This window comes from Pocillopora verrucosa, chromosome 10 (assembly GCF_036669915.1).
Source record: "Pocillopora verrucosa isolate sample1 chromosome 10, ASM3666991v2, whole genome shotgun sequence".
In the NCBI taxonomy this organism is placed as follows: Eukaryota; Metazoa; Cnidaria; class Anthozoa; order Scleractinia; family Pocilloporidae; genus Pocillopora; species Pocillopora verrucosa.
The window spans coordinates 16,196,093-16,220,677 of NC_089321.1; the positions used below are offsets into that span (position 1 = coordinate 16,196,093).

At 40.9% G+C, this 24,585-nt stretch overlaps 1 protein-coding gene across 1 annotated transcript in view; it reads left to right on the forward strand.

The window, feature by feature from the left end:
- Positions 1-24,585, forward strand: part of LOC131785958 (uncharacterized) — a 90,133-nt gene that overhangs the window by 4,651 nt on the left and 60,897 nt on the right. Inside the window, exons 3-35 of the mRNA XM_066172896.1 lie at positions 221-382; positions 1,072-1,644; positions 1,950-2,525; positions 2,607-3,185; positions 3,632-4,204; positions 4,798-5,367; positions 5,576-6,148; positions 7,752-8,318; positions 9,255-9,583; positions 10,426-10,648; positions 11,336-11,374; positions 11,883-12,092; positions 12,624-12,958; positions 13,239-13,488; positions 14,120-14,329; positions 14,736-15,070; positions 15,593-15,830; positions 16,363-16,407; positions 16,902-17,108; positions 17,378-17,712; positions 18,053-18,302; positions 18,491-18,535; positions 18,657-18,869; positions 19,083-19,417; positions 19,707-19,968; positions 20,147-20,191; positions 20,280-20,492; positions 21,404-21,738; positions 22,034-22,295; positions 22,481-22,525; positions 22,608-22,817; positions 23,117-23,451; positions 24,005-24,242. Coding sequence (XP_066028993.1) covers positions 221-382; positions 1,072-1,644; positions 1,950-2,525; positions 2,607-3,185; positions 3,632-4,204; positions 4,798-5,367; positions 5,576-6,148; positions 7,752-8,318; positions 9,255-9,583; positions 10,426-10,648; positions 11,336-11,374; positions 11,883-12,092; positions 12,624-12,958; positions 13,239-13,488; positions 14,120-14,329; positions 14,736-15,070; positions 15,593-15,830; positions 16,363-16,407; positions 16,902-17,108; positions 17,378-17,712; positions 18,053-18,302; positions 18,491-18,535; positions 18,657-18,869; positions 19,083-19,417; positions 19,707-19,968; positions 20,147-20,191; positions 20,280-20,492; positions 21,404-21,738; positions 22,034-22,295; positions 22,481-22,525; positions 22,608-22,817; positions 23,117-23,451; positions 24,005-24,242 — 9,717 coding nt within the window. The remainder of the gene's footprint in view (positions 1-220; positions 383-1,071; positions 1,645-1,949; positions 2,526-2,606; positions 3,186-3,631; positions 4,205-4,797; positions 5,368-5,575; positions 6,149-7,751; positions 8,319-9,254; positions 9,584-10,425; positions 10,649-11,335; positions 11,375-11,882; positions 12,093-12,623; positions 12,959-13,238; positions 13,489-14,119; positions 14,330-14,735; positions 15,071-15,592; positions 15,831-16,362; positions 16,408-16,901; positions 17,109-17,377; positions 17,713-18,052; positions 18,303-18,490; positions 18,536-18,656; positions 18,870-19,082; positions 19,418-19,706; positions 19,969-20,146; positions 20,192-20,279; positions 20,493-21,403; positions 21,739-22,033; positions 22,296-22,480; positions 22,526-22,607; positions 22,818-23,116; positions 23,452-24,004; positions 24,243-24,585) is intronic.

The window sequence follows — 24,585 nt, forward strand, 5'->3', positions numbered from 1 at the left end:
ACCTATAAGCTAGATCAAGAAAAATGTCAAATCTGAGCCAAGTCGCCGCAGATGCCATAATCAAGATGTTGTTATTTTTGTCACGAACGTGGAACTTGGAAAATCTTAGTTCCCATAAGGGAACCATGCTTGTTAATTAAAATTCTAAATGAATTACTCACAAGGCCACAACTTTATTGATCTGTGCGCGTATTAACTCTAAAAATTCTTCATGTAACAGGTAACAGTGTGTGCCCGGTCTTACCGAGGCCTAATCCGTGTCCTAACGAGCCCAATCAGTGTCTAAAAAGAGATGAATGTGTTAGCGGGAAGGAGTGCTGCTCTGATGGTTGCAGAATGATCTGTGTTCAACCTGTCGTAGTCCCAACTAAAGAACCAGCTGGTTAGTAATGAATTTCTATTATTTTTAATGATTAGGAACCCTAGTGTTAAAGAATGATAGAGGAATACGCGATAAGACGGTTATGATTCTCTTTGCCTTTTCCGTGGATTGCCTAACTGTGCGTGATATTACAAATTCAAAGTTACTTCCTAACCAAACCTTAAATAAGGTGAAACTTGTCAAACTTACGATAAAGGTTCTCATCTCCAAAACGAGGAGTGGAATGGAAACGATGCTTCTCCAAAATGTTATCCTTTTAAATGAAACAAACTAAATTTTCTTAGAAACCTCTTCGCTTATTGTGGGTACCATTTGAACAAACCGCTTAGCTCTGGCGTCCGCTTCGATTCCCTCAACCTTGAACTTACAGGGGAGGCACTATCTGGGTGTTGGGACCAATGCCTGATTGACATAAGGCGTTTTCTTTATATGGCGTCCACTTAATTCAGATTTTACCATAGGCTTTACTATGCGAAGTATATTCAACTACTCTTGATATCACAATTAAATTACATAAAATTGTTTTGACTTGTGCATGATGTATAAGTAACCAAATGAACCTTAGTTTTACAGGCCTTTTTTCTGCAATTCCTCTTATTTCCGCAAAGATCAGTACAGTACTTGTAGTCTATATAAGTATGGGCATGGTAAATATCGTCCAAAAAGTGTGTTTTGCCTCATTTTCGCAGAAAGAAAAACTTGTAATGCCATAGTGGACGTCGCCTTCATCATTGATTCGTCCGGGAGTATTTCCAGAAGGAACTACGGAAAAATCAAAGCGTTTGTGAAGGGCATTGCTGGGCGACTTGGCATTTCGACGAATGGTAGTCGGGCAGGTATCATCTTATACAGCACAAAAGCCTCAGTGAAAGCGTACTTCAACGACTCCCGCACCATAGAAGAGTTTAAAAGGAAGGTCGACGAGCTTCCCCACGAAAGAGGTCTTACTTACATCAACAAGGCTCTCGAACTGGCGTCATCGGAACTTTTCTCACGCGCGCGGAAAGATGTACCAAAGGTGGCAATGTTGCTGACTGATGGCGAGCAATCGAAGCCTGAGAGCACGTTAAACCTGAGAGATGCGTCCGCGCCTTTAAGGCAGCAAGGAGTGCGTGTGATCGCTTTCGGTATTGGAAAGAGAATTAATGTGCGCGAATTGCGGTTGACGGTAGAACGAGATGAAGATGTGATAAGAGTGATGAAGTTTGATGATTTGGTTACCAAAGTGGGGAATTACACCAATAGTCTTTGCGAAGCGGCTGGTAAGAGAAATCAAATCTATGGTTATGACAATTTTCAAGATATGAGGTCTCCTCATAGTTTCGTTTAAATTGATCAAAGCTTTCGATCGCTGTAACAGTTTTCCCTTTTGGTGCTAAGTTCAAAACTGAATTTCCTTTATCTGATAGCCCTAAATTTCTACTTAAGACAGAAACTATAGATTAAGTAGTAAAACATCAGATTGTTTTCTCCATTTAAGCTAGCTGAAGCTTTTTTATGGATAGGTATACACTAAATTGTTCGTGTCATTCTCACGCTTCAATCTTTTGTTCCTTTTCCCACAAAGTGACAGAACCAATCCACCCTGATGCTGACATTATCTTCTTGATGGACTCTTCCGTGGGCGTATCCAGGGAACAGTTGATTTTGCAGCAACAGTTCGTCCGTCGTTTGGCTCGTTACTTCATTATATCCCCACTTGGGCCACGTGGCGCATTGGTCACTTATGACAGAGCTTCATTTACCGTCATAGGCTTCTCCGATTATGGCAGTACAGCAGACTTCAGTCTTAAAATCAATGACGCTCGATTACGCGGTGGTTCGCGGAGAATCGACCAAGCGCTCAATTACGCTACGAAAATGTTCCAGGACACCGGACGAGAGGGTCTAAGAATTGTTATTCTCTTGACCGCGGGTAATTACTACTCGGGACCTGGAGCTGATACTATGTCTTCTGTTGTGATGAGATTGCGCAGTATCGACGCACATTTGTACGTGATAGGTATTGGCTCCCAGTTTACACCATCAGTATTCACGCAAATGGTTCGCAAACCCAGAGACATTTTTCAAGTAGCCTCTTTCCACGATTTGGAACCATGGCAGTCGCGTATCGCGAGAACTCTGAGACATACTTCGAATGCCTGTAAGTGAAGTGTCTTTCATCAGTATGGAACCTTTAAATTTCTCTCAGAATAACATTTATTTTTTCCTTTCTTGTTATTAGTTAAGTATGAACCAGCAGACTTTCGTTCAGATATAATATTTCTCATGGACTCATCAAGGTTCGTGACAAAGGAGAACTACATACTAGAAAAGAACTATGTAAAGCTGATGGCACGCCTCCTGAATCTCGCCAATAACAGAAGCCGCGCTGCTCTGTATGCATTCAGCGACCGTCCCTCACTGCAAATCACATTTGATGGTTACGAAGACCGTGAGGCGTTCGACACAGCTGTCAACAGCGCATCTCATCTCCAAGGTGCCCGCCGCATCGACAGAGCATTTGAGGCTGCAGCGGAGCTTCTGCGAACAAGATCTCGTTCATCTGTACCCAAATACGTCATTCTCTTGACAACTGGAAGGCAATCGCAGGTGGCTGATATGCGCTCCCTGAGAGAGACCTCGCAGCAGATTCGAACATATGGTGGCAGAGTCTTTGTTGTTGCTATTCTTGCAGGAGGATATACTGTTCGTGACTTTTGGCAGGCAGTTCAAAGACCTGAGGACGCCATGTCCGTTCCATCGTTTATCAATCTACTTCCACGCGCCTCTTTCATGGCCTCACGTATCATGGGAACGTGGCGTAAGTTATACTTGAGCTAACCTTGTTTTACACCGATTAGAAGAAAATAAAGAAGACTCAAAATGTCTTGCTTCACGCGCTTATTCAAGCTAATTCCTCTTTCCATGCGATTATGACTATGCTTTGTCTGATATCAGTTGTCTTTATTTTGTGTTTGTCTCTCCACATTATTTTAGCGTGCACAGCTGGCTGTATTTATTAAGGGTTGGTCGGTGGAGGAATAGGAATGATTTTCGTCTCGTCTCCTATGGCTGTATTTATTAAAGGCTTTGGCGGCGAAACCCGTCGAGGAATGGGAATGAGTTTTCGTCTTACCCCCTCTCCTATTCATTTTGTTTATCGAGGGCTTGAAAAATCGCCCGTTTTACGAGTCATATTTCTGCCTAGGCGTGTTCATAGTTTATTCATCCTGTCTGGTGTGTTTGATCTGAATTTTTATTCCACAGGAGCCCCAGAGGCGCCAACGTTTGCCGCTGATATCGCCTTCATCCTGGACTCTTCCTCCGCAGTAACACCCTTCCAATACACTAGAGCTCAACGATTTGTCAGAATATTGTCAGAGTACTTGAACATTTCACCAGGAAAATCTCGGGGATCGTTGATCACAGTAGGAGATTCTCCTATAGTGAACTTCAACTTTGACGGCTATAACACACATGCCGAATTCAGAACTCTGGTAACCGATGCGTCATATTTGGGCGGCAGTTCTTCGATCACCAGCGCCTTAAGGACAGCGGCGACTATGTTTACTGGCGCGCGTAGGTCTTACCCCTGGCTGGTTATCCTCGTTACCCCGTGGAGACCGAGAGACATACGGGATACCAGGGCTCTAGAAGCCGCTGCTAGTCCTTTATTGAAGCGCGGGATCTGGTTGTACGTGCTATCCGTTAGTGAGAACCCGTATGTCGGTTGGCTACGTCCAGTGGTTGTGGAACCGCGGGATGCCTTTTCAGTTGTTTCTTACCGCGATTTACCAGCGAATATCGGGTCTTTGGCTGGCTATATAACAGCTGATAATTGTAAGTATACTCAATAAATACCTTTAGGATGAAATACAAAAATTTTCACTGGTGGATCCAGTAGCCTGTTATCACGCATCTATTTTTACTCGTAATTAGAAAAATTTTATTTCATGAGGAGGATATAAGAATGATGTGCTCTTGAGGTAGCCTTGTTCAATATTCCCCTCAAAATATTGCGTGATATTTCAGTGATCGATATGTTAGTGTCTGATTGGCCAAGGTCGGCCGATAGTTTAATGGTATAATCATTCGACTTATACTCGATCAACCACGTGAAATAGATTCCACTCTGCCGTGCGTCTGTGTGGTGAAATATCACAGTTGACTTTAAAGTGCGCTCTCAAACTTCCCGTTTTTCCTACTTTTGTTCACTTTTAGGAATTTTTGCCACTTTGGGCCACCTCTAAAACTTTCAAATCAAGGAGTTCTTTGTATCAGGAAAGTTTTTTTCTTTTCAAAATGCGCTTTGGAAAAACGTATTTAGTTGCATGTAAAAAAACATGTAAGTATATGTTTTATTTTGAGGGATGACCAAAGCCAAAATGTTCTGAGTGTTTACTTTTTAAAAACTCAATTACTTTCTTTTTTAGATCTCTATGGAGGCTCCAAATTCCTGTTGGACATCATATTCCTGATAGATTCCTCGTCAGGCATCAATTCCAGGGACTACAGCATCGAGAAATGGTTTGTCCAAAGGATAGCAATGCACCTTGGTGTGTTCCAAGGCGAAACTGTAGCTGGTGTGGTAACGTATGGAGGTAATGCCTCAGTGGTATTTCCCCTTGGAGGCTACAGATCCAATTCAGAGTTTATTCGGCGCTTGAATGACGCTCCAAGTATGGGAGGTGTGCGACAGATTGACCGTGCTCTCGATACTGCGGCTGCTTTACTCTTACGGTCTCGATCGACTCTGCCGAAGGCGGTCGTTCTCATAACAGCGGGCGATCAAAGCACGGCACCGGGGACCATTCCTATAGGAGAAGCTTCTCGGCCTCTTCGTCAGCTGGGAGCCTGGGTCTACGTTACGGCTATTGGACGAATGGACGCCAGGGAACTGCAAAAAGTTACGATAAGACCGACAGACATGTTCTTTGCAAGTTCGTTTCCAGGACTTTATGGATTTGTCAGGCCAGTGGGTACATACGTGGCTAATACCTCGGGTAAGTAATGTGGTTACGGTATCATTATCAGTTGGAAAAAAGAGTTAAATCAGCAATTCTTTCTTGAAATGTTTTCTTTACTAATTGTACGAAGCAAGTGGACTTCCTAGACAATTATATATGGCTTAACAAGAAATATCAATACTTGGACGTTCGTTTCCGATCGAGTCTGAAATTCTTCACCTGTGACATCATCGTTCTCTTTCAGTCATAACAGGGACATCTTCCTTGAACGCAGACATCGTATTCATCATTGATTGTTCTTCAAGTGTTCCTTATCGCGAGTACCAAACACAGAAGGACTTCGTGAAGTCTCTTGCACAGTACTTAAACATCCAGCCCGGGCTGTCTCGGGTGGCGCTCGTAGTGTACGGTAGTCGAGCAATGCCCGTCCTTCGCTTCGACAGTTCCAGGACCATTGAGCGCTTTTATTCCGAGCTTGCCAAGACGCCATACCTCGGAGGACCCCGAAATGTCGACAGGGCCCTAACAATGGTCATGCAGCGTATTTTCGTAGACGCCCGGGAAAACGTCCCCAAGATCGTGCTGTTGTTTATGGCGGGAAAACAGTCGGGTGAATCAGGCTCGTTAAGAGATTCAGTTCGACCGCTCCACCTACAAGGGATTAGGACATTCATTTTCCGCATTGGATCAGAACCAGCACTGAGGGAACTTCATGCGGCTGTTGATCTTCCTGGCGATGTTTTCGAGTTTGCAAGTTTTGCAGACTTGGATTCGAAGACGGCACCATATCTGGCGAGGCACATACCTTATTCTTCGGGTATGCTTTCACTCAGCAGTTTTTGTATTATTCTTTCTTTCTCTTTTTCTTTCCCTTTTCGTTCTTTCTTTCTTTCATTATTTCTGTCTATCTATCTATTTATTCATCTATTTATCTTATTATTCTATTAACAAGTATCATTATTTCTTTTCTCTATGTATCATTATCACTGCTATTCCGCCGTCACAGGAGTTCATCACTTGATATCAAGTGATGGGCTCCTGGACGTCACCGTTAATATAACTATTATATATATCACTATCATTTTTGTAAGCTGCTAACTCAGTCCAAGACTCAAAAAAATCCGTCCTCGATTTTTAAAATTCCGGAGACAGAGCTAGAGGGGAGGGGCGGGGGAAAAATTCGAAAAGAATTGGTAAGATATTCAGTTTTGGAAACCCCATTTATGTAACAGGACTCTTATTAGGACACCATTTCTAATGTACTCAGACGTTATATGAGATGTAAATTATATATTCGAGCACATAATGTAAAGTTGGTTTTCTTTGTTTTGTTTGTTTTTTTTTTTGTCCTTTGATCTATTTTCTTTCGTCTTTACTTTTTTTTCTGTCATATTACTTATTACATAATTTCCCCCATTTACCTGTAAGAACTTAAATTAGTCGTTACGTCGCCCTTTCATCTCTGTCAACGTCAGGTATTTCCTTTCCGGAGTTGATTTCTGTCAATGTCTGTTTTTGAGATATCCCGTTTTGATGATCTTTCGACGACTAGAATTTTATCCTTTTAGATTAAAACCGTACTTCTGTATGTTCTTTTAAAATATATTTCCTGGGTGGCTTGAATTTTGAGAATATTTGGATCAGGTACAAATTAAATCTCTTGACACGTATGACGTTTTGTAAAAATGTCAGCGCTATTTTGAACTGCGTAGATTATAAGATAACAATGAACGAAGATAAAGGGCAATCAAAATCTAAAGAGAATGTTTACAACAAGTAAATTCTAATTTAAAAATTTCGGAGATACACAAAGAGTGATTCAAGTTACACGTGGACCCGAGAGTTTTGCGATCTTTACAGTCGAATGCATCATATGAACTTTCGCTTAGCGACATTCTCAATTTTGTGTACCGATAACTATTTATTACATAGGTATTAAACTTAAGGACTAAATCCTCTCCGACATGATCTTTTATCGCACCACCACAGAATTTTCATCCTGACAAATTTTTCAGGGTCCCACCGAGAGAATCGGTATTATGTGTGAACTCTCAAATTTTCGAAAAGATTCCAGATGTGTCATTTGACACGTTCTGGGTGTTCTTGAATGATTTTGCCTCTCGAGATTTCGAAATTGTGAGCGTTCATCTGAACACATTTTCCGCGTTGTTGTCTCGAATAGACGTCTCAAAGTGTCTTGAATTGACTGTACTTAATCGATTCCCCACCATTTTCCCAAGGCAAGGAGTTGGCGCGGATGCAAACGAAACATCGATATGCCAAATGTTTTGAATTGTGTAATATTTCTAATAGGTAAAGACACACGAACAACGTTGACCATATTTTGCCCTTCCTATGGGGTGCTTAGATTTAATTTGTATTACCCAAAACAGTTTTGACATCTTTACTTATTTTTTTAGCTTTCCTGGGACCACTCAGCTTAGCTGTGGACGTCGTTTATCTCATTGATTCGTCTGCATCAGTGACATCACAACATTACAATGATCAAAAGACATTCGTGAAGCAATTGTCGCGATTTTTAAACAAGATGCCAGGCCGTACCAGAGTTGCTGTAATCACATACGGATCCACTGCGACCGTGATTTCAAACTTTGGTGACACAAGCACGACTCAAGAGTTCCATAACGCTCTGGACAACGCGCCAAAAGTCGGAGGACCGCGAAGGATGGACCGAGCAGTCGACAAAGCGCGAACTGCTTTGGCAAAAGCGAGACCGGCGGTGCCTAAAGTTGTCATTCTATTGACAGCAGGAAATCAACAAGTAGGGATTCAGGCGTCGATTCTAGACACGTCGTTCAAGCAACTTTACAATCTTGGGGCTCGACTTTATGCTGTGACTATCTCTCCGCAAATCGTTTTATTGCCTTTGAGGGGCACTGCGGGTTCGGATTGGTTCCCAGTGAGGAATTTTATCGATCTTCCTCGCCATGTCGTGCCATTGTCAAGATATGTGGCCCACGATACAGGTTTGTGACGTTTGTCGTTGCCAATGCTTTCCTTACATTTTGTGTGTAATGCAAAGAAGTGACGAAATGAGGGTTAACAAAGTAATCAGTCAATCGATTTCGTTTACAATTAACTATAAATTCTAAGACCAACAATTAACAAAGAAATATATGGTCCTGATTTGGTTTCGGATTGGAAGTGCCTAGCCATATGCTAGTCAGATACGAGCCAATTAATTCAAGTATTAGTATTGTTCGTGTTTGATTACAGTTGTTATTTTCCTAAAATTTCTCGAACGTAACCTCATAGTACAAAACATTTTCATTATTTCAACGGCAACTTGTCCTACCATTGGAAGTTTTATTTAAAGGAGTTAAAAATATTGAATGAAATAGGACCAAGGATGGTTCATTTTAACTATTTCCATCCTAGTATCAGTAGGCATATTCTCCCTACCGCTCTCCATAAATTTCCTGATTAAATGCAGTTAGTCTTAGGGGTCAAATGGGTTAAAATTGATATCAAACGACGAACTTCTCAACCTTCTCAACCGTAAGAGAACTAAATTCCCTGTTTTGGCTGCCATACACTTCACAATGTCAAGAATGGGCTTGTGAAAATGTTCAGATCTGAAAAAAATTACAAAAAGACTTTCCATCAAAATAACCAACCCCCCTCCCTTACGCTGATTTCTTTAAATGACTGAATATATGAAAATCATATATGTTAACTGCGGATAAAAACGTGAAGTTATGAACACTACTTTTCACTGCTGTTCAAATAGTTTTCATAACTGCGAGGATCGCTCTCATATTCACGCTGGTTTGTTTGATTGTCCCTATCACGTAATGCCCAAAAAGGCAAACACAATGTAGGGAGTATTTTATATTTTAATAATTGATAAACCGGAAGGTTTGATAACATAATTACCTTTTATTAACCTTATCAACCTCTAGCGGCTCTTGGTCCTTACAACTTCGTGGCTGACGTAATCTTCATGCTGGACTCTTCGTCAAGCGTCACGCCAGATGAATTCTTGAGGGAAAAAGAGTTCGTCAAGCTTATCGCAAGGTACCTAAATATCACGCCGGGGAAGTCCCGAGGTTCTGTTATTATCTTCAGCACTGAAGCCCGACCCATCTTGCCCTTTGATGGCTATACAGAAATTACCGGCTTCAATTCAGTCATCGACCGAACCCCACAGATGAGTGGAACGCGGAGGATTGACCGAGCTTTTAATGCTGCTGCAACCTTGTTCCAAAACTCCCGACCATCTGTTCATAGGGTTAGTTTTTGACCATCTGTTCATAGGGTTAGTTTTTGACCATCTGTTCATAGGGTTAGTTTTTGACCGTCTGTTCATAGGGTTAGTTTTTAATTTAGATCGTTTTTCGGTTGAGTGTCGTAAAACCAAAAGCAAGGTTATCACAAAGGCCAATTAGAAGAAAGGGAAATAGCTGGAAGAGCCAATGAGAACTTGAGGTTAAAACAACCAAACTGTCTAAAGCGCGGGAAAACGCGAGTGACCAACTCGTGATTGGTTTTAGTTTTGCATCTGATTGGTTGAGAGAGTGGCGTGAGTGTTTTGGACCAATCAAAGAGCGAAGTAAAAATAAAAGTAAAAGCAAAACCAATGCAATTTCGGATTATTTTCGACACTCAATTGGAAATTACTCAATATTTTGAAACAATTCTCATATGACTGTTACAGTTCAGTGAACGACTCAGGGAAACTTGACAAAGAGCTAGGTTCAACCTTTGATAGATCAGCATTCCAATCACTTCCTATTGGAGCTGTTGCTGGTTCTTGTGTGTTGTTGTTTCTGCAGGTAACGCACTTCAGTGCAGTTGCGGTAATTTGTGTAGTTGGTGTAGTTTACAAAGGTTTTTTAGTTTCTGTAGTTGATGGAATTGGTTCACTAAGAGGTAAATCTTTTAGCAAACACAAAAGGAACCAATTCTGTTTTCAGTTTAGAAAGTATGCCTGCTGTGGTTGATGTAGTTGAAAACGGGATGAACTCTAGTAGTAGCTTTTAGCTTATTGCGTGAGTTCGATATAAAGTTATCAAAAATAAAAACGTACACTGGAGATTAGGGTTTTTCCACAACCATTATATTCAATCAAAGGTCGCCATATTGCTCACCGGTGGAAGGCAATCACCTGATGGGGGATCTTTGGTGGACGCAATGCAACAAATGAAAAACCGTGATGTCATCACCTACGTAATTGCTGTGGGAGGTGAATCTGACGTTCCCGTCCAAAGACCACAGGACATGTTCCGCATGGCGTCGTACAATGATCTTCCAAGACAAGTTCAAACCATTGCAAGCACCATAACTGCACCGAGAGGTAAGTTCAGGATACGTACTTGGTACAGCAACCTTTTGATTATTTCGTGAAAACTTTAGCCTTATTTACCGGCAAAATGCAATGGTCACGATATGTATGGCGCTTCAGCTAGTAGCTTTGCAGCTGAGTTGGTGATTCTGCTTATTAAGTACTCGAGGATCGCGAACTCTAGGCTCTGAAATTGTCATTTCTCTTAATTCAGTTATCCAATATCAAGAATAAGACCTGCAAAATCTGATGATGCGTTAACATAGCCACCTTTTCAGCCTTTTTAGAGAACAATTATACCAAGACACATTGAAAACCTTTTCTTCTTTATATCAGTTGCAAATGAACGTTTAGTTATAAGTGAGCGTCCTTTGTATCATATTTACATTATGTTTATATTTTTAAAATTGTAACAATGAAACTGCCAAAGGTTCTTCTCAGCTAGGCATATGTCCGCCTTTTCATACGTTTGTAGGAACCACTTTTGAAGTGACTGGGACATTGTTATTAATTTAGAAAATTGGTTCTATTAGGGCGGTTTAGTCCGCACAATCTCGGACAACTGACAGGTAGTTGCAATCAAAACTATCATTCTCCAGAGTTGGATAATATTGACCATTTAAGCTATTCAAAAAATTTCAAAAATGTAAAGGTTGCAATGGAATATTTGATTGACAGTCAATTGTTTTCTTCTTTCAGTTGCAATAGTTACAACACCTGCGCCTACAACAACCCCAGGTACCGATTAGTATTCAAAAGAACCATTCGTAGAACTCCTTTTATTATTTTCATCTCCACTTGACCACACAAAAAAATAAGCTTCCCGGTAACAGGCTTCTGACTAACGAGTGCTGCATGTATTAGCCAAAAATTTCTTGTATTCTTTAGCAGAACTAGTATCTTTACTGTATTTAATATGTTCGCTTGATAAAACCAAAAAACCAACACATTCTTGCACCGGATCATACAATTTTATTCTGCATGTCTCCCCAAACACCACTGGCTCTTAGAGAGGTCGGCATTTCCTTCTATTACATCACTTGTGGTGCACAGCCACGTTGTCAGAAGGGACAACTGCTAATAGGAATCATTTGTAAAATCCAGACTTTCACAAAGAGGAAGATACTTAAACCTTAACACTTTACATAAGTAGTCTCTCCAAAATATGGAAGAAGGTGGAATGTTGTACAGGTTTGCAAATGATTATGGTGATAGTTAATTGAACTTATTGCACGTGCCTTTCTAGATCCTTGCGCCACACGTAGCTGCAATGCTCCATACAGCGAGGGTTGCAGAGCTTTGAACAACAGGGCACAGTGCATATGTCCCACCTGTTCCAACGTCCTGAAGCCTATTTGTGCATCTGATGGTGTACAGGATCAAAGCGAATGCAACATGAAACAGCAAGCTTGTCGTGGTAATATATGGGTTAACGTTACAAAGGAAGGACCATGCGGTGAGTACTTAATGCACGTGTGGCGATTTGTTCATGAAATTATTCATTTTGTTGGTTAAAACTCAACTTGATCGAAATGATCTGTGTCCCGGTCTGTGAAACTAGTCAGGATTTAATTTTCTTCAATTGTGCATTTAACTTCTCTGTTCTTCTTTGGCGTTTTTCTTTCTTGTTTTCAATTGTCGCTTTGAGTTTTTCTATCTCACCGAGGACGTATTTTATAGCCTCTTTCAAGTTTAAGTCTCTCTTGCATAACTCACAACTGAATAGTAGTTTGTTCATTTAAGAGTACTTTTCTTAGGAATTTGCCAGCATTAAAGCAGTCTTAAGTAAGCTGACACCCATTTTACCACCAGGCATTGTGCGATATTTTGATTTCTTGCTCATTCTACGAGCAACGCTTACTTCCAAATTATACGACATGTAACTACTCTAACTTACTATAATCCAAAATGTTATCATTTCCTTTCTCGTTGTATTGTTCGATTTCACTCATTTTTGGACTTTGAACTCTGCATTTCTTCTCTTTAGATAAGGAATGCAGCCCTCTTTTAGATATCGCTTTTATCATCGATTCTTCTGGAAGTATTGGCCGGATGAATTGGGAAAGAACAAAACGTTTTGTTAAGGCTGTGATCAGCAAACTCGAAGTTAGTCCTTCCGCAGCGCATGTGGCTGCCATATCATATAGCACCAATCCTCGGGTGGTGCTCAGGTTTAATAGCTTCCAAGGGACACTGCAGGTCAACCAAGTATTCGATGATATGCGATGGGAGCGTGGCTACACCTACACAGACAAAGCTCTTCTTTTAGCAGACTCAGAGCTATTTCAGACTTCATATGGGATGAGGTCAAATGTAAAGAAGGTGAGAAGACCCCTTTCCTCAAGATTTCTGTGTGCGTGTCATAACGCGTGATGACGGCCAACTAATGAGCTAAGCGGAACACGGAATTTTAGAAAAGACGTTTTATGTTTGTTATTTAAGAACGTAGCGTCACGATTATTTCTTTTTCCAAGTGAGGAAAGGTTGATCAGATATGCTGCATTTTTTTTTATTTCATAGCTTTACTAGACTTTCCGTGCACTTCAATTGATTCGATTATCTGATTTCAAAATTTTTTTGAAATTACATTCCTTTCATTTAGATTGCCATCGTGATCACAGATGGTAAGCAGACGACGACATCGCAATACACCAAACTTTCGGAGGCCTCGAGAGGAATCAAAAACAAAGGGGTCATTGTCTATGCCATTGGGGTTGGTAGTGGAGTTGACCAAGCAGAGTTGGAAGAGATTGCATCGGGACTAGATTATGTATTTACATCGTCATCATTCGAAAGCCTCCAAAACGAGGCTTCAAAAATACGAAAGAGTGTATGCGAAGTATCAAAACCTGGTAAGTGAATGGCATTGAGCCGAACTTACACTGGTTATTTTCCCTTGATAGGTTTTCCGTTCATAAAGGTTACTGTGTCAGCGCACGTGCATAACAAGTATTTCTTTTACTTCTCAAACACCACAACATGGTGTTAATCGGCGAGAGTAAATTTTTAAGACAACAATCCGAACAAGAATTTTCCAAATCTCGTGTTCCTCCACCTTTCCATTATTCTTTAATCGCGGTTTCCTGTGTGTCTTACAGCGGAACTTAGAAAAGCCAAGGCTAAAACGGAATGTTAAGTGACCAGTTTTTCTTAGTCTGAGCACTTCAAGGTAAATTGAAGTTTGTAAATAGTTTAAGAACGATGGCAAGTTTTTAGCTCACTAAAGAAATAGAGAAAGAAATTTTTCGTCTTGTCACGAGTGTTGGACACAGTCCCTAACATGACGCTATCGACATCGCTGATCCTAGCAGTGTGCACCTCGCTCACCGTAGACTCGCTGCCGCTCAGTAGTAGAGGATGAGATCGCGGAATCCGATGGTCTGAGGTTCGATTCCTCATGGGACTCAGAAGTTTTTCTTTGTCCCACGTAGGACGAAAAACCTCTTTCTCTAAATTGAAGTTATTTTACCTCTTTTTTAACAGATCCCTGTCTGACCACTCCCTGTAATGCTCCATACAACCTCGGATGCAAAGTTGTGGACAATACAGCACAGTGCATATGTCCCACCTGTCCGAACATACTGAAGCCTGTTTGTGCATCAGATGGCGTCGAGGACCTGAGTGAATGTCATTTAGAACGTCAAGCCTGCCAAGGAAATGTTAATGTTTCTGTTGCGAAGCGGACATCATGTGGTGCGTTGATTGTCCATTTTTCCATCTTGTATGTTGACAATTCGTCTCCCTCGCCAGATTTTTTCAAAGTTTCTTGAAGTTGTAATCATAAAATAAAACGAGTTTAATTTTGACGTGCACCCGTCAACAAGGAACACAAGATCATCACAAATCATTCCCATTAGAGAAATTTCAAAATAAATTGCGCCCTCGATGAAGAGGCAACTGGCCTCTTTCATGGAGAGAGGAGATGAAACTCGCAGAAATATTTGAAATATTTTACATGTTTCTTTGGACGTATTGATTGCATCCTTGACTACCCTTTTGTCTCTTAGTTGGAATTCAATATTTGATTGTGTATAGAATTTTAAAACATTGTCGCTCTATGTTTCTCTTTCGAGAATCATTTACTTCTTTTCATTATCAGACAAAGACTGTCGACCCATCATGGACATAGCTTTCATCATTGACTCCTCTGGAAGCATTGGGAGCAGTAACTGGGAAAGAATGAAGCGATTCCTTAAAGCGCTGGTCAGCAAACTTGACGTTAGTGCTTCTGCCACACACGTGGCAGCTGTCGCTTACAGTACGAATCCACAGGTGGTGATGACGTTCAGAAACTTTCAAGGAACATCTCAGGTTAATCAGGTGCTAGATTTTATGAGATGGCAACGCGGCTTGACCTATACGGACAAAGCTCTCCAGCTTGCAGACAGAGAACTTTTTCAGACTGCAAAGGGAATGAGATCCAGTGTACCAAAGGTAGGAAGGGTTCGTTAAGAAGGAGTGGGCTTCATTTCAAGAAATTTACCCGAATTAGAAAAAGTAGCCCACATACTTAGTCACCTTGATCTCTCTTTCCTTTTGCTCATTTTTTTACATGAAGCACTCGTTTTGATTTATCGCTAGGAACAACCTGATGACGCTCGAGTCTGATCTTAGGTTACCTATAACATCTCCTTGTTTGAAAGCGCTTTGACATCCCCAGAGATTGTATGTCATATAAACTCTAACACCATGCTCATGTTACCTCGTGTAGCCCCCTCTATTTGAAGCAAACCATAGTTTCTTCTGAAGTCCCTTTACAACAAGGAAGACTGGTGGTCTATCTTACAGCCCGCTTCCCTTTATTGCCCGCTTCCCTTCTTTGGAGCCCCTTGTCCTCTTATCTACTCCTCCCTCTAAAAGAGGGGTCCAAGTTTGTAAAATGTTTTCCACCACTTCCCCTATACTCCCATTACATTTTGATGATTTTTACTAAATATTTCCGATAATACTTTCTAGGTAGCCTTTGTAATCACAGATGGTAAGCAGACGACAACGGGATCGTACACGCAGCTTTCCGTGGCTTCTCAAGGAATGAAACGCAAAGGTGTCACTGTATACGCTCTCGGGGTCGGCAGCGGGGTCGACCAAGCTGAACTTGAACAGATTGCCTCAGGATCACAAAATGTTTATACTTATGCATCATTTAAAGATCTAAAGAATATAGCCGGAGGGATAAGACACCGCTTTTGTAGAGGTATAGAAGAATTTCTGCAAATTTTCTTAAACATGGCTTCTATTTGGAAATAGGAGGTTAGTTATTGAAAAAAGTTAACAATGCGTATTGTTATAGACTTTCACCCCAAAAAACAAGCACTGTGATTAGTTGATTCTTGGTCACGTACCCCTAATCACATTAAATGTATCCCGACCGGGATGCAATTGCGCAGTTTGTTGCCGGCGTGCTGAATACAACAGCATGTTTTTGCCACATGATTGTTTAAGGGAAGTAAAAATATAAAACAAGGCACTTAATGTATGGTCCCTTGGGAAACTCGTTAGTTTTTTTTTTCCCGAGATTCCTGATGTTCATCAGAAAAACAACACTAACGGTTTCCCTCGGTGTGTATAATGTTTTACAGGCAACCGATGAAGATTTTGGACTGGACAAAGATCAAGTCTCATTATCCCTCCATTATCCCTCCTGTTAAAGTGATTTAGGCAGATATTGTGACTCAACCATCCAAAATTGTGAATGTGACAATTATGCTTTCTTTCTTTTTGATTAGCGTATGTTACTGGACCCTCAACAACTCCAACACCAACTACTCCAGGTAATTGAGCCACTTTATCTAGTTGTCGTCATCGAGTTCCACGTTAAATCGTGAAATAATCACTTTGGTAACGATTGGAAATCTTTTTCCTCAACCTGGAAATGGCGCTGGAAATGCTTACTGGGTAACGAGTTCGAGTTTTAATCAAATAGAAGAAAATAATCAATCGCCCAGAAAGCTAGTTCGGCATATTGCTTAAAATAAGACAACATGGGGTGCAACAAAGTGAAACTCTACCTTTGCTACAGAATCCCTCAAATTGTCTTAATGGTTTAGAAAAATACGCTCGTACTATTCTGGGAAAAGCATTATTGACAGAGAAAATCCCCAGCAAATGTTAATGCAGGGAATGTCGACCAACATGTAAACGACTCTCTCTTATGCGTGAGCTAGTCATGTTCCGTTGCATGTGGATATTTATTTAATTGTTTTCTTGCTATTCCGAGCTCGCCATCCTAGGGTGAGTAAAGCTGACTCAACTATACATTTTGTAGATCCATGTGCTATAGGCTGCACTGTTCCGTTCAATGAAGGCTGCCGTGTAGTGAACAATACTGCACAGTGTATTTGCCCCACTTGCCGAAATATAGTCCTCCCTGTATGTGCAACTGATGGAGTACAGGATCAGAGCGACTGCCACATGAGAAGACAAGCTTGCCGGGGAGATATAGGTGTTACTGTTGCAAAGCAGGGCGCGTGTGGTGAGTTTAATACCTTTTAACAATAGCTCTTGAAAACGTTTTCTTGGTGTTTTGACTTCATGAAAGTAGCAGGTACTCAAATGATGCGGCACCTTTGACCTGTCGGTTCCGAAAGTATAGAGTGTTGCTACTTTGGAATTGGAGAACCATACAACTAAAATATCCAAGGATACGTTTCAGGGGAATCCTTCTAAATGATTATGGTAGCTTTGTGGTCCATTGAATAAAAATCATGATGCTTATCTTTGTCTTTTTCAAATTTCTATCAGATAAGGAGTGCCGCAATGTGGTGGACATCGCCTTTGTTATCGACTCATCTGGAAGTATTGGTCGCAAAAATTGGGAAAGAATGAGGCGATTCCTAAAAGCTCTGGTCAGCAAACTTGACGTCGATTCCTCTGCCACTCATATAGCTGCTATTGCATACAGTACCAAACCTAAAGTGGAAATGAAATTTGACGGCTTGCAGAGCACCAACCAGGTTAATCGATTATTTGATAGAATGCTATGGCAACGTGGTGTTACCTACACGGACAAAGCTCTCCTTCTTGCAAACAAAGAGGTGTTCCAGACATCAGGCGGGATGCGACTACACGTACCAAAGGTACAGGTTCTATTGTGTCTAAATTTGCTGTTTCCATTTCAGTATCATATTTCTAAGGAATGTGAGTATAGAATGTGTAGAAAGGTTCTTACGTGCCAAGATAAGTTAATATTGGATAGACCCGACACACCTAAACTTTTTGTATTTTGAATGGGAAATCAACCCCGATATCCATTACGTCTGATTACATGAAGTCATTCAATCTGATGCGTTTGAGCAATAACATATTCCAAAGGCAAACGATCTACAGATACTCGTCAAATCTATTTGACTCACTGTAACAAAATAATGACATTTTTATTCTAAGAATACTTTAAAAAAAACTTGCCTTTTTTTCTAGTTAGCAATTGTGGTCACAGACGGCAATCAAACAAAAGTACCATCTTACACCAGACTTTCGGTAGCGTCTCAAGGGATGAAGGACAAAGGAGTCATTGTATATGCCGTGGGAGTTGGTAGGGGAGCGAACCGCGCAGAGTTAGAAGAAATTGCATCCGGATCACAATACGTTTTAACATCGTCATCATTTCAGGATCTCCAGAATCTCGCCCCAGAGATGATAAGGCGATTGTGTGAGCACAAACTATCAGGTCGGTCCACGTAAACAATGCAGAGGTACAATTATCGTAGTAACAAGTGAAGAGCGCGTTGCTTTAAATTGTCAATATTTCATATATATATTGTTTCTTGATTAAGCTTACCTGGCTATTGGAATTTGTTAGGGAAATATTCAAATGTCTCCTTTTAAAATGTTTTATGCGCTATCTTTTCTCAACAGTATCAACTCCAACTCCAACAACAACTCAATTATTGACAACCCCAGGTATTTATCTGCTTTTTCGACCAATTTCGATACCGATTTTAGAAGAAAGTGAACTACTTAGGCAATATTTTTACCACAATCTTCGATTAATTAAGGAATATTTTCTCATCAAATCTCACAGATCCTTGCCAAACGACGGGCTGCAGAGCTCCATACAATTTTGGCTGCCGTGTAGCAGACAATAAGGCGGAATGCATTTGCCCAACTTGTCAGAATACCTATCGACCTGTTTGCGCAACAGACGGTGTCCAGGACTTAAACGAGTGTTATCTAAGACAACAAGCCTGTCAGGGAGATATTAAAGGCGTCACCGTTGCCAAGCAGGAGCCTTGTGGTATGTTAACCACTCACTTATCAGTGATGTTGCCTATTACTTACATTTTTGCCTCTCTTATTGTCAGTGTGTTAAAAACAATTCATGCGCTAAGCCACCATTCACCCTCAGTATTTCCTGTTGTTCTTTTTTATGTTAATGCCTTGTTATTGTCATATAGAAATCAGCATTCTAATGTGGAAGCACTTACTTACCTCTTATTTTCTTGCGCAGATAAGGAATGTAGCGCCGTTGTGGACATTGCATTCGTAATTGATTCATCTGGGAGTATCGGACGTAAGAACTGGGAGAAAATGAAGCGATTCCTCAAGGCTTTGGTCAGTAAACTCGACGTTCGTCGCTCTGCCACTCACATAGCAGCTGTTGCATACAGTAACAATGCTGTAGTAGTAACAAGATTTAGTGACATCCAGAGCACAATAGAGGTAAACCGAAAGTTAGATGGGATGCGTTGGCAACGTGGCTTCACTTACACGGACAAAGCTCTTCTCCTAGCGGACAGAGATCTGTTTCAGACAGCAAATGGGATGAGATCGCGTGCGCCTAAGGTAAGGACCGTTTAAAAACTTTTTTTTTATCCCTTTTAAAACAAATTGTCCTTTTTTAAGTACAAGTAACGCAGCCCCCCCCAAAAAGGAGGTTATCTCCGTCTTGAAATTATCCTATTTAATTTTACTGTTTCAATTGACCTTTATATTCGAGGGGATAATAACCAGTTCAGTGTCTTCTGTGGTTTATTTTTCCTTTTAAGTCCGGCATTAGCGTGCCATGGTTATGGTTATATTCGATTTAAGATTTATATTGATAAGGAATATTATTTACACTGTGTTTGGACAGTTGGCCTTTGTGATCACAGACGGTAATCAAACCACGTCAAAGCCCTACACCAAACTTTCAGTGGCTTCTCAAGGAATGAAAAACAAAGGCGTAACTGTGTATGCTCTCGGCGTTGGCAATAAAGCTGCCCGTGCGGAGCTTCTGGAGATTTCATCTGGCCCACAGTATGTTTTTAGCTCGTCATCATTCGAAGAACTTCAAAAGCTCGTCTCACTGCTGACAAGAGAATTTTGTGAGGACAGGCTAACTATTACAACCACAGGTAAGTGGCTTTGAACACGGTTATGGCAGTATCCTTGGATTGTCGAGGTCAGAGTGTACTCGCATAATTTCGCCTTTATGACATTGTTTTTTTTTTTTATTGATAAGTCTGCTTTTGGAGATGACTGCATTTCTAGAGCTTTCAAATGTTTCTGACTTTCCTTCATTTTAATCAACAGTTCCAACTCCACCCTCGACAACACCGCCTTTGCCAACTACCCCAGGTACTTATATGGAATTTTCTTCAAAATTGCTTTCAAACGTCAGGAGAAGATAATTAATAAGGAAATATTTTCTCATCAAATCTCACAGATCTTTGCCAAACGACGGGCTGCAGAGCTCCATACAATATTGGCTGCCGCGTAGTAGACAATAAGGTGGAGTGCATTTGCCCAGCTTGTCAGAATATATATCGACCTGTTTGTGCAACAGATGGTGTCCAGGACTTAAACGAGTGCTATCTAAGACAACAAGCTTGTCAGGGAGATATTAAGGGCGTAACCGTTGCCAAGCAGGAGCCTTGTGGTATGTTTACCATTCACTTGTTAGTGATTTGGCTTATTACTTACATTTTCACCTCTCTTACTGTCAGTGTGTTAAAGAACTAAGGGCCTGTTTACATGGAGGTGGGGGACCCCAGGTAGGTGAGGTAACCCGCCTAGGTGGGGTAACCCGCCTGTCCATATAATTTCTTATTTTATCTTGATCACGTTTACATGATAGGTGAGGTGACCCGCTTAGGCGGGTTGCCCGGTCTGCCAGGTAGGGTAACCCTGTCAGCCGGGGTGACAATTTGCCATGTAAACGTCTCAAGGTGGGGTAACCCGCCTAGCCGGGGCCGCGTTCATGGCAAAAAGCTCAAAAGCGAAACATGTGTGTTTTAAAACTTTGTACATTTCCTAGCCGTCTCATGACAGAAATCACCCGAAACCGCAACGGACACACAAGGAGTGTAAAATGTTCACATTTCGGAATATTTAGCGTTGTAAATCGACCATATTTCGTTTCCCAAACTATTCCGTATAACATATTAAGTCAACGGTTCCTCGCGTAACCTGACACCACGAAACACAACGCGTGACGCTTTCATGGATAAATACATATTGTGCGAGAATTAATCTTTCGTCTTTCTCGATATGTGAGCTTGAGACGCCTCTGCTCAAACTCCTTAATTGCGAGCGCAACAACAACCTCAAGAAACCTCACCCCAGCACCCCGGGGTTGTAAGATTGCATGTAGACGCGTTTTATTTTTCGACCACGGCTAGGCGGGTTACCTCACCTCACCATCATGCAAACAGGCCCTAATACGCTAAGCCACCATTTACCCTCAGTATTTCCTGTTGTTTCTTTTTTCTGGTAACACCTTGTTGTTTTCATATAGAAATCAGCATTCTAATGTGGAAGCACTTACTTACCTCTTATTTTCTTACGCAGATAAGGAGTGTAGCGCCGTTGTGGACATTGCATTCGTAATTGATTCATCTGGGAGTATCGGACGTAAGAACTGGGAGAAAATGAAGCGATTCCTCAAGGCTTTGGTCAGTAAACTTGATGTTCGTCGCTCTGCCACACACATAGCAGCTGTTGCATACAGTAACAATGCCGTAGTAGTAACAAGATTTAATGACATCCAGAGCACAATAGAGGTAAACCGAAAGTTAGATGGGATGCGTTGGCAACGTGGCTTCACTTACACGGACAAAGCTCTTCTCCTAGCGGACAGAGATCTGTTTCAGACAGCAAACGGGATGAGATGGCGAGTACCTAAGGTAAGGACCGTTTAAAAACTTTGTTTTTTTTCCCTTTCAAAATTAATTGTTTTTTTTTTTTAATACAAGTAACGCAGCCCCCCCCCCCCCCAAAAAAAAAAGGAGGTCATCTCCGTCTTGAAATTATCCTATTTAATCTTTTACTGTTTTAATTGATCTTTAGATTCAAGGGGATGATAACTAATGCAGTGTTTTCTGTAGTTTGTTTTTCCTTTTAAGTCCGGCATTAGCATGCCATGGTTATTGTTGTATTCGCTTTAAGATTTATATTGATATATACACTGTGTTTGGATAGTTGGCCTTTGTGATCACAGACGGTAATCAAACCACGTCAAAGCCCTACACCAAACTTTCAGTGGCTTCTCAAGGGATGAAAAACAAAGGCGTAACTGTGTATGCTCTCGGAGTTGGCAATAAAGCTGCCCGTGCGGAGCTTCTGGAGATTTCATCTGGCCCACAGTATGTTTTTAGCTCGTCATCATTCGAAGAACTTCAAAAGCTCGTCTCACTGCTGACAAGAGAATTTTGTGAGGACAGGCTAACTATTACCACCACAGGTAAGTGGCTTTGAACACGATTATGGCGGTATCCCTGTATTGTCAAGGTCAGGGTGTACTCGCATAATTTCGTCTTTATGACTCTGTTCTTTTTTTCTTTTTAATGATAAGTTTGCTTTTGGAGATGACTACATCTCTAAAGCTTCCAATTGTTTCTGACTTTCCTTCATTTTAATGTTTAACAGTTCCAACTCCACCCTCGACAACACCGCCTTTGCCAACAACCCCAGGTATTTAAATTTTCTTCAAAATTACTTTCAATCGCCAGGAGAAGATAATTAATTAGGAAATATTTCTCATCAAATCACACAGATCCTTGCCAAACGACAGGCTGCAGAGCTCCATACAATCGTGGCTGTCGTGTTGTAGAGAATCAAGCAGAATGTATTTGTCCACTCTGTCCCGATGTTCGGAAGCCTGTTTGTTCGAACGATGGTGTACAAGATAAAAGCTTGTGCAATTTATTTCAGCAGTCTTGCCTGGGAAATATAGTAGCTTATTCAGTAAAAACAGGACCATGTGGTAGGTTTTCCGTCGTAATTTATCTCTTTGTATATGCTAATTGTTTCATGTTGTATAATGACAAAGTTAGTTTATATTAGGAATTCCAATTTAGTTTTTGTCATTTTTTTTGTTTGTTTTTTTGTAGCTTAATTTTTCCACAGTATAGTGCAGCTTTTACTGATTTAACATGCTAGAAAGGGGGTCATGTTATTAACTTCATTCAATAGAAATCTTAATCCATTCGATCGAAAGTAAATATTGACCTAGACTAAAACATATAGAGGGTTTACTTTGATTTTCACGCTGTTATCACGTAGACAAGGACTGTCGTCCGCTATTGGACATGGCTTTCATCGTCGATTCATCCGCAAGTATTGGCAAGACAAACTGGGAAAGAACAAAAAGGTTTCTGAAAGCTTTGGTTAGCAAATTAGACGTTAGTCCTGGGCGTACTCACGTGGCAGCTGTAGCTTACAGTACTGATCCTATGGTGATTATGAGATTCAAAGATGTTCAGGATACAGACGGGGTGAATCGAGTGCTTGACGGAATGCGTTGGCAGCGTGGATTAACCTACACCGACAAAGCTCTCCAGCTCGCAGACAGAGATATCCTCCAAACTTCAAACGGCATGAGGCCAAATATAGCGAAGGTAATCATCTTTCGACAGCAATCTGGATAATAGACCAGGAGTCTATCTTATTAAGAGAATATCAACTGTTGATATTCTCTTAGCCTTACTAAATGTTTCATGAATTAATTTCACTTCCAGTGCCTTGCGTCCTTTAATGGTTTAAAGAGATTTAAGTCAGAAATAAAGTTTAAAACTAAACAAATAGATGTTTAAACTAGCAATTAAAGTTCCTTAATGGCGCCCTGAAAGAGATAAGCTTTTATAGCTTTCCATAAACATGCGTACTCATATCTTCCTCTAACAATTTCAAACCTGGTCGTTCTGACCCGATTCATTATATATGTTTCTTCATAGTTTTTTAAATTTGCCTTTAACTCAAGCCTAGCACCCTTGAATTTTATTTCGTCTCTTGTCTCCGTATTTTTTTCACAGTAATTTTTCCTTGCACTTAAGGCAAATCCGATAACTTTTTGACTGCATCCCTATCAATAAATTGAAATAAGCCAAAAGTCTGTTACTTTTATTGTTGTTACTCTTTTGTCTTATGTTCGATTAATATGCACCCCCATAGATTGTCATTCTTATCACTGATGGGAAGCAGACGAAAGATGGACAATATACCAGCCTCCTGGAGGTCTCCGAGAGAATCAAGAAAAAAGGGGTCACGATGTATTCTATTGGTATCGGTAACGGAGTAGATAAAAATGAATTGGAAGAAATTGCGTCCAGTCCTGATAAGGTTTTAACACCCTCGTCCTTTGGAGAACTTCAAGCAATTGCACCACAGATGCGAAAAGCGATATGCCAAGGTATGTATCAATTCGCGTGAATTAATTGCATTTCAGGTTTTTTTCTGTATTTTGGTTACTGTTGCTGTTATTTGTGACCCTCCGCAGGATTTTAGGGAATAGGGTGAACGCACACTCACCGTACACTAGCACGCTAAAAGAAAAGAACGAGCTTTTAACACGTTAGCTGCGTGTAAGTTACTTGCCTCATTAACTTGGTAGCCATTGTCTTGCTTCGCACGGTAGAAATAAAGGAACGTGTTAAGATCTTTTTGGCAACTTTGCACGACATAACACGGTGACCGTGCCAATTTTGTAACACGCCTCTTAGCTTGTAAGATGCCAAGATCGGCGTACAGTAAAT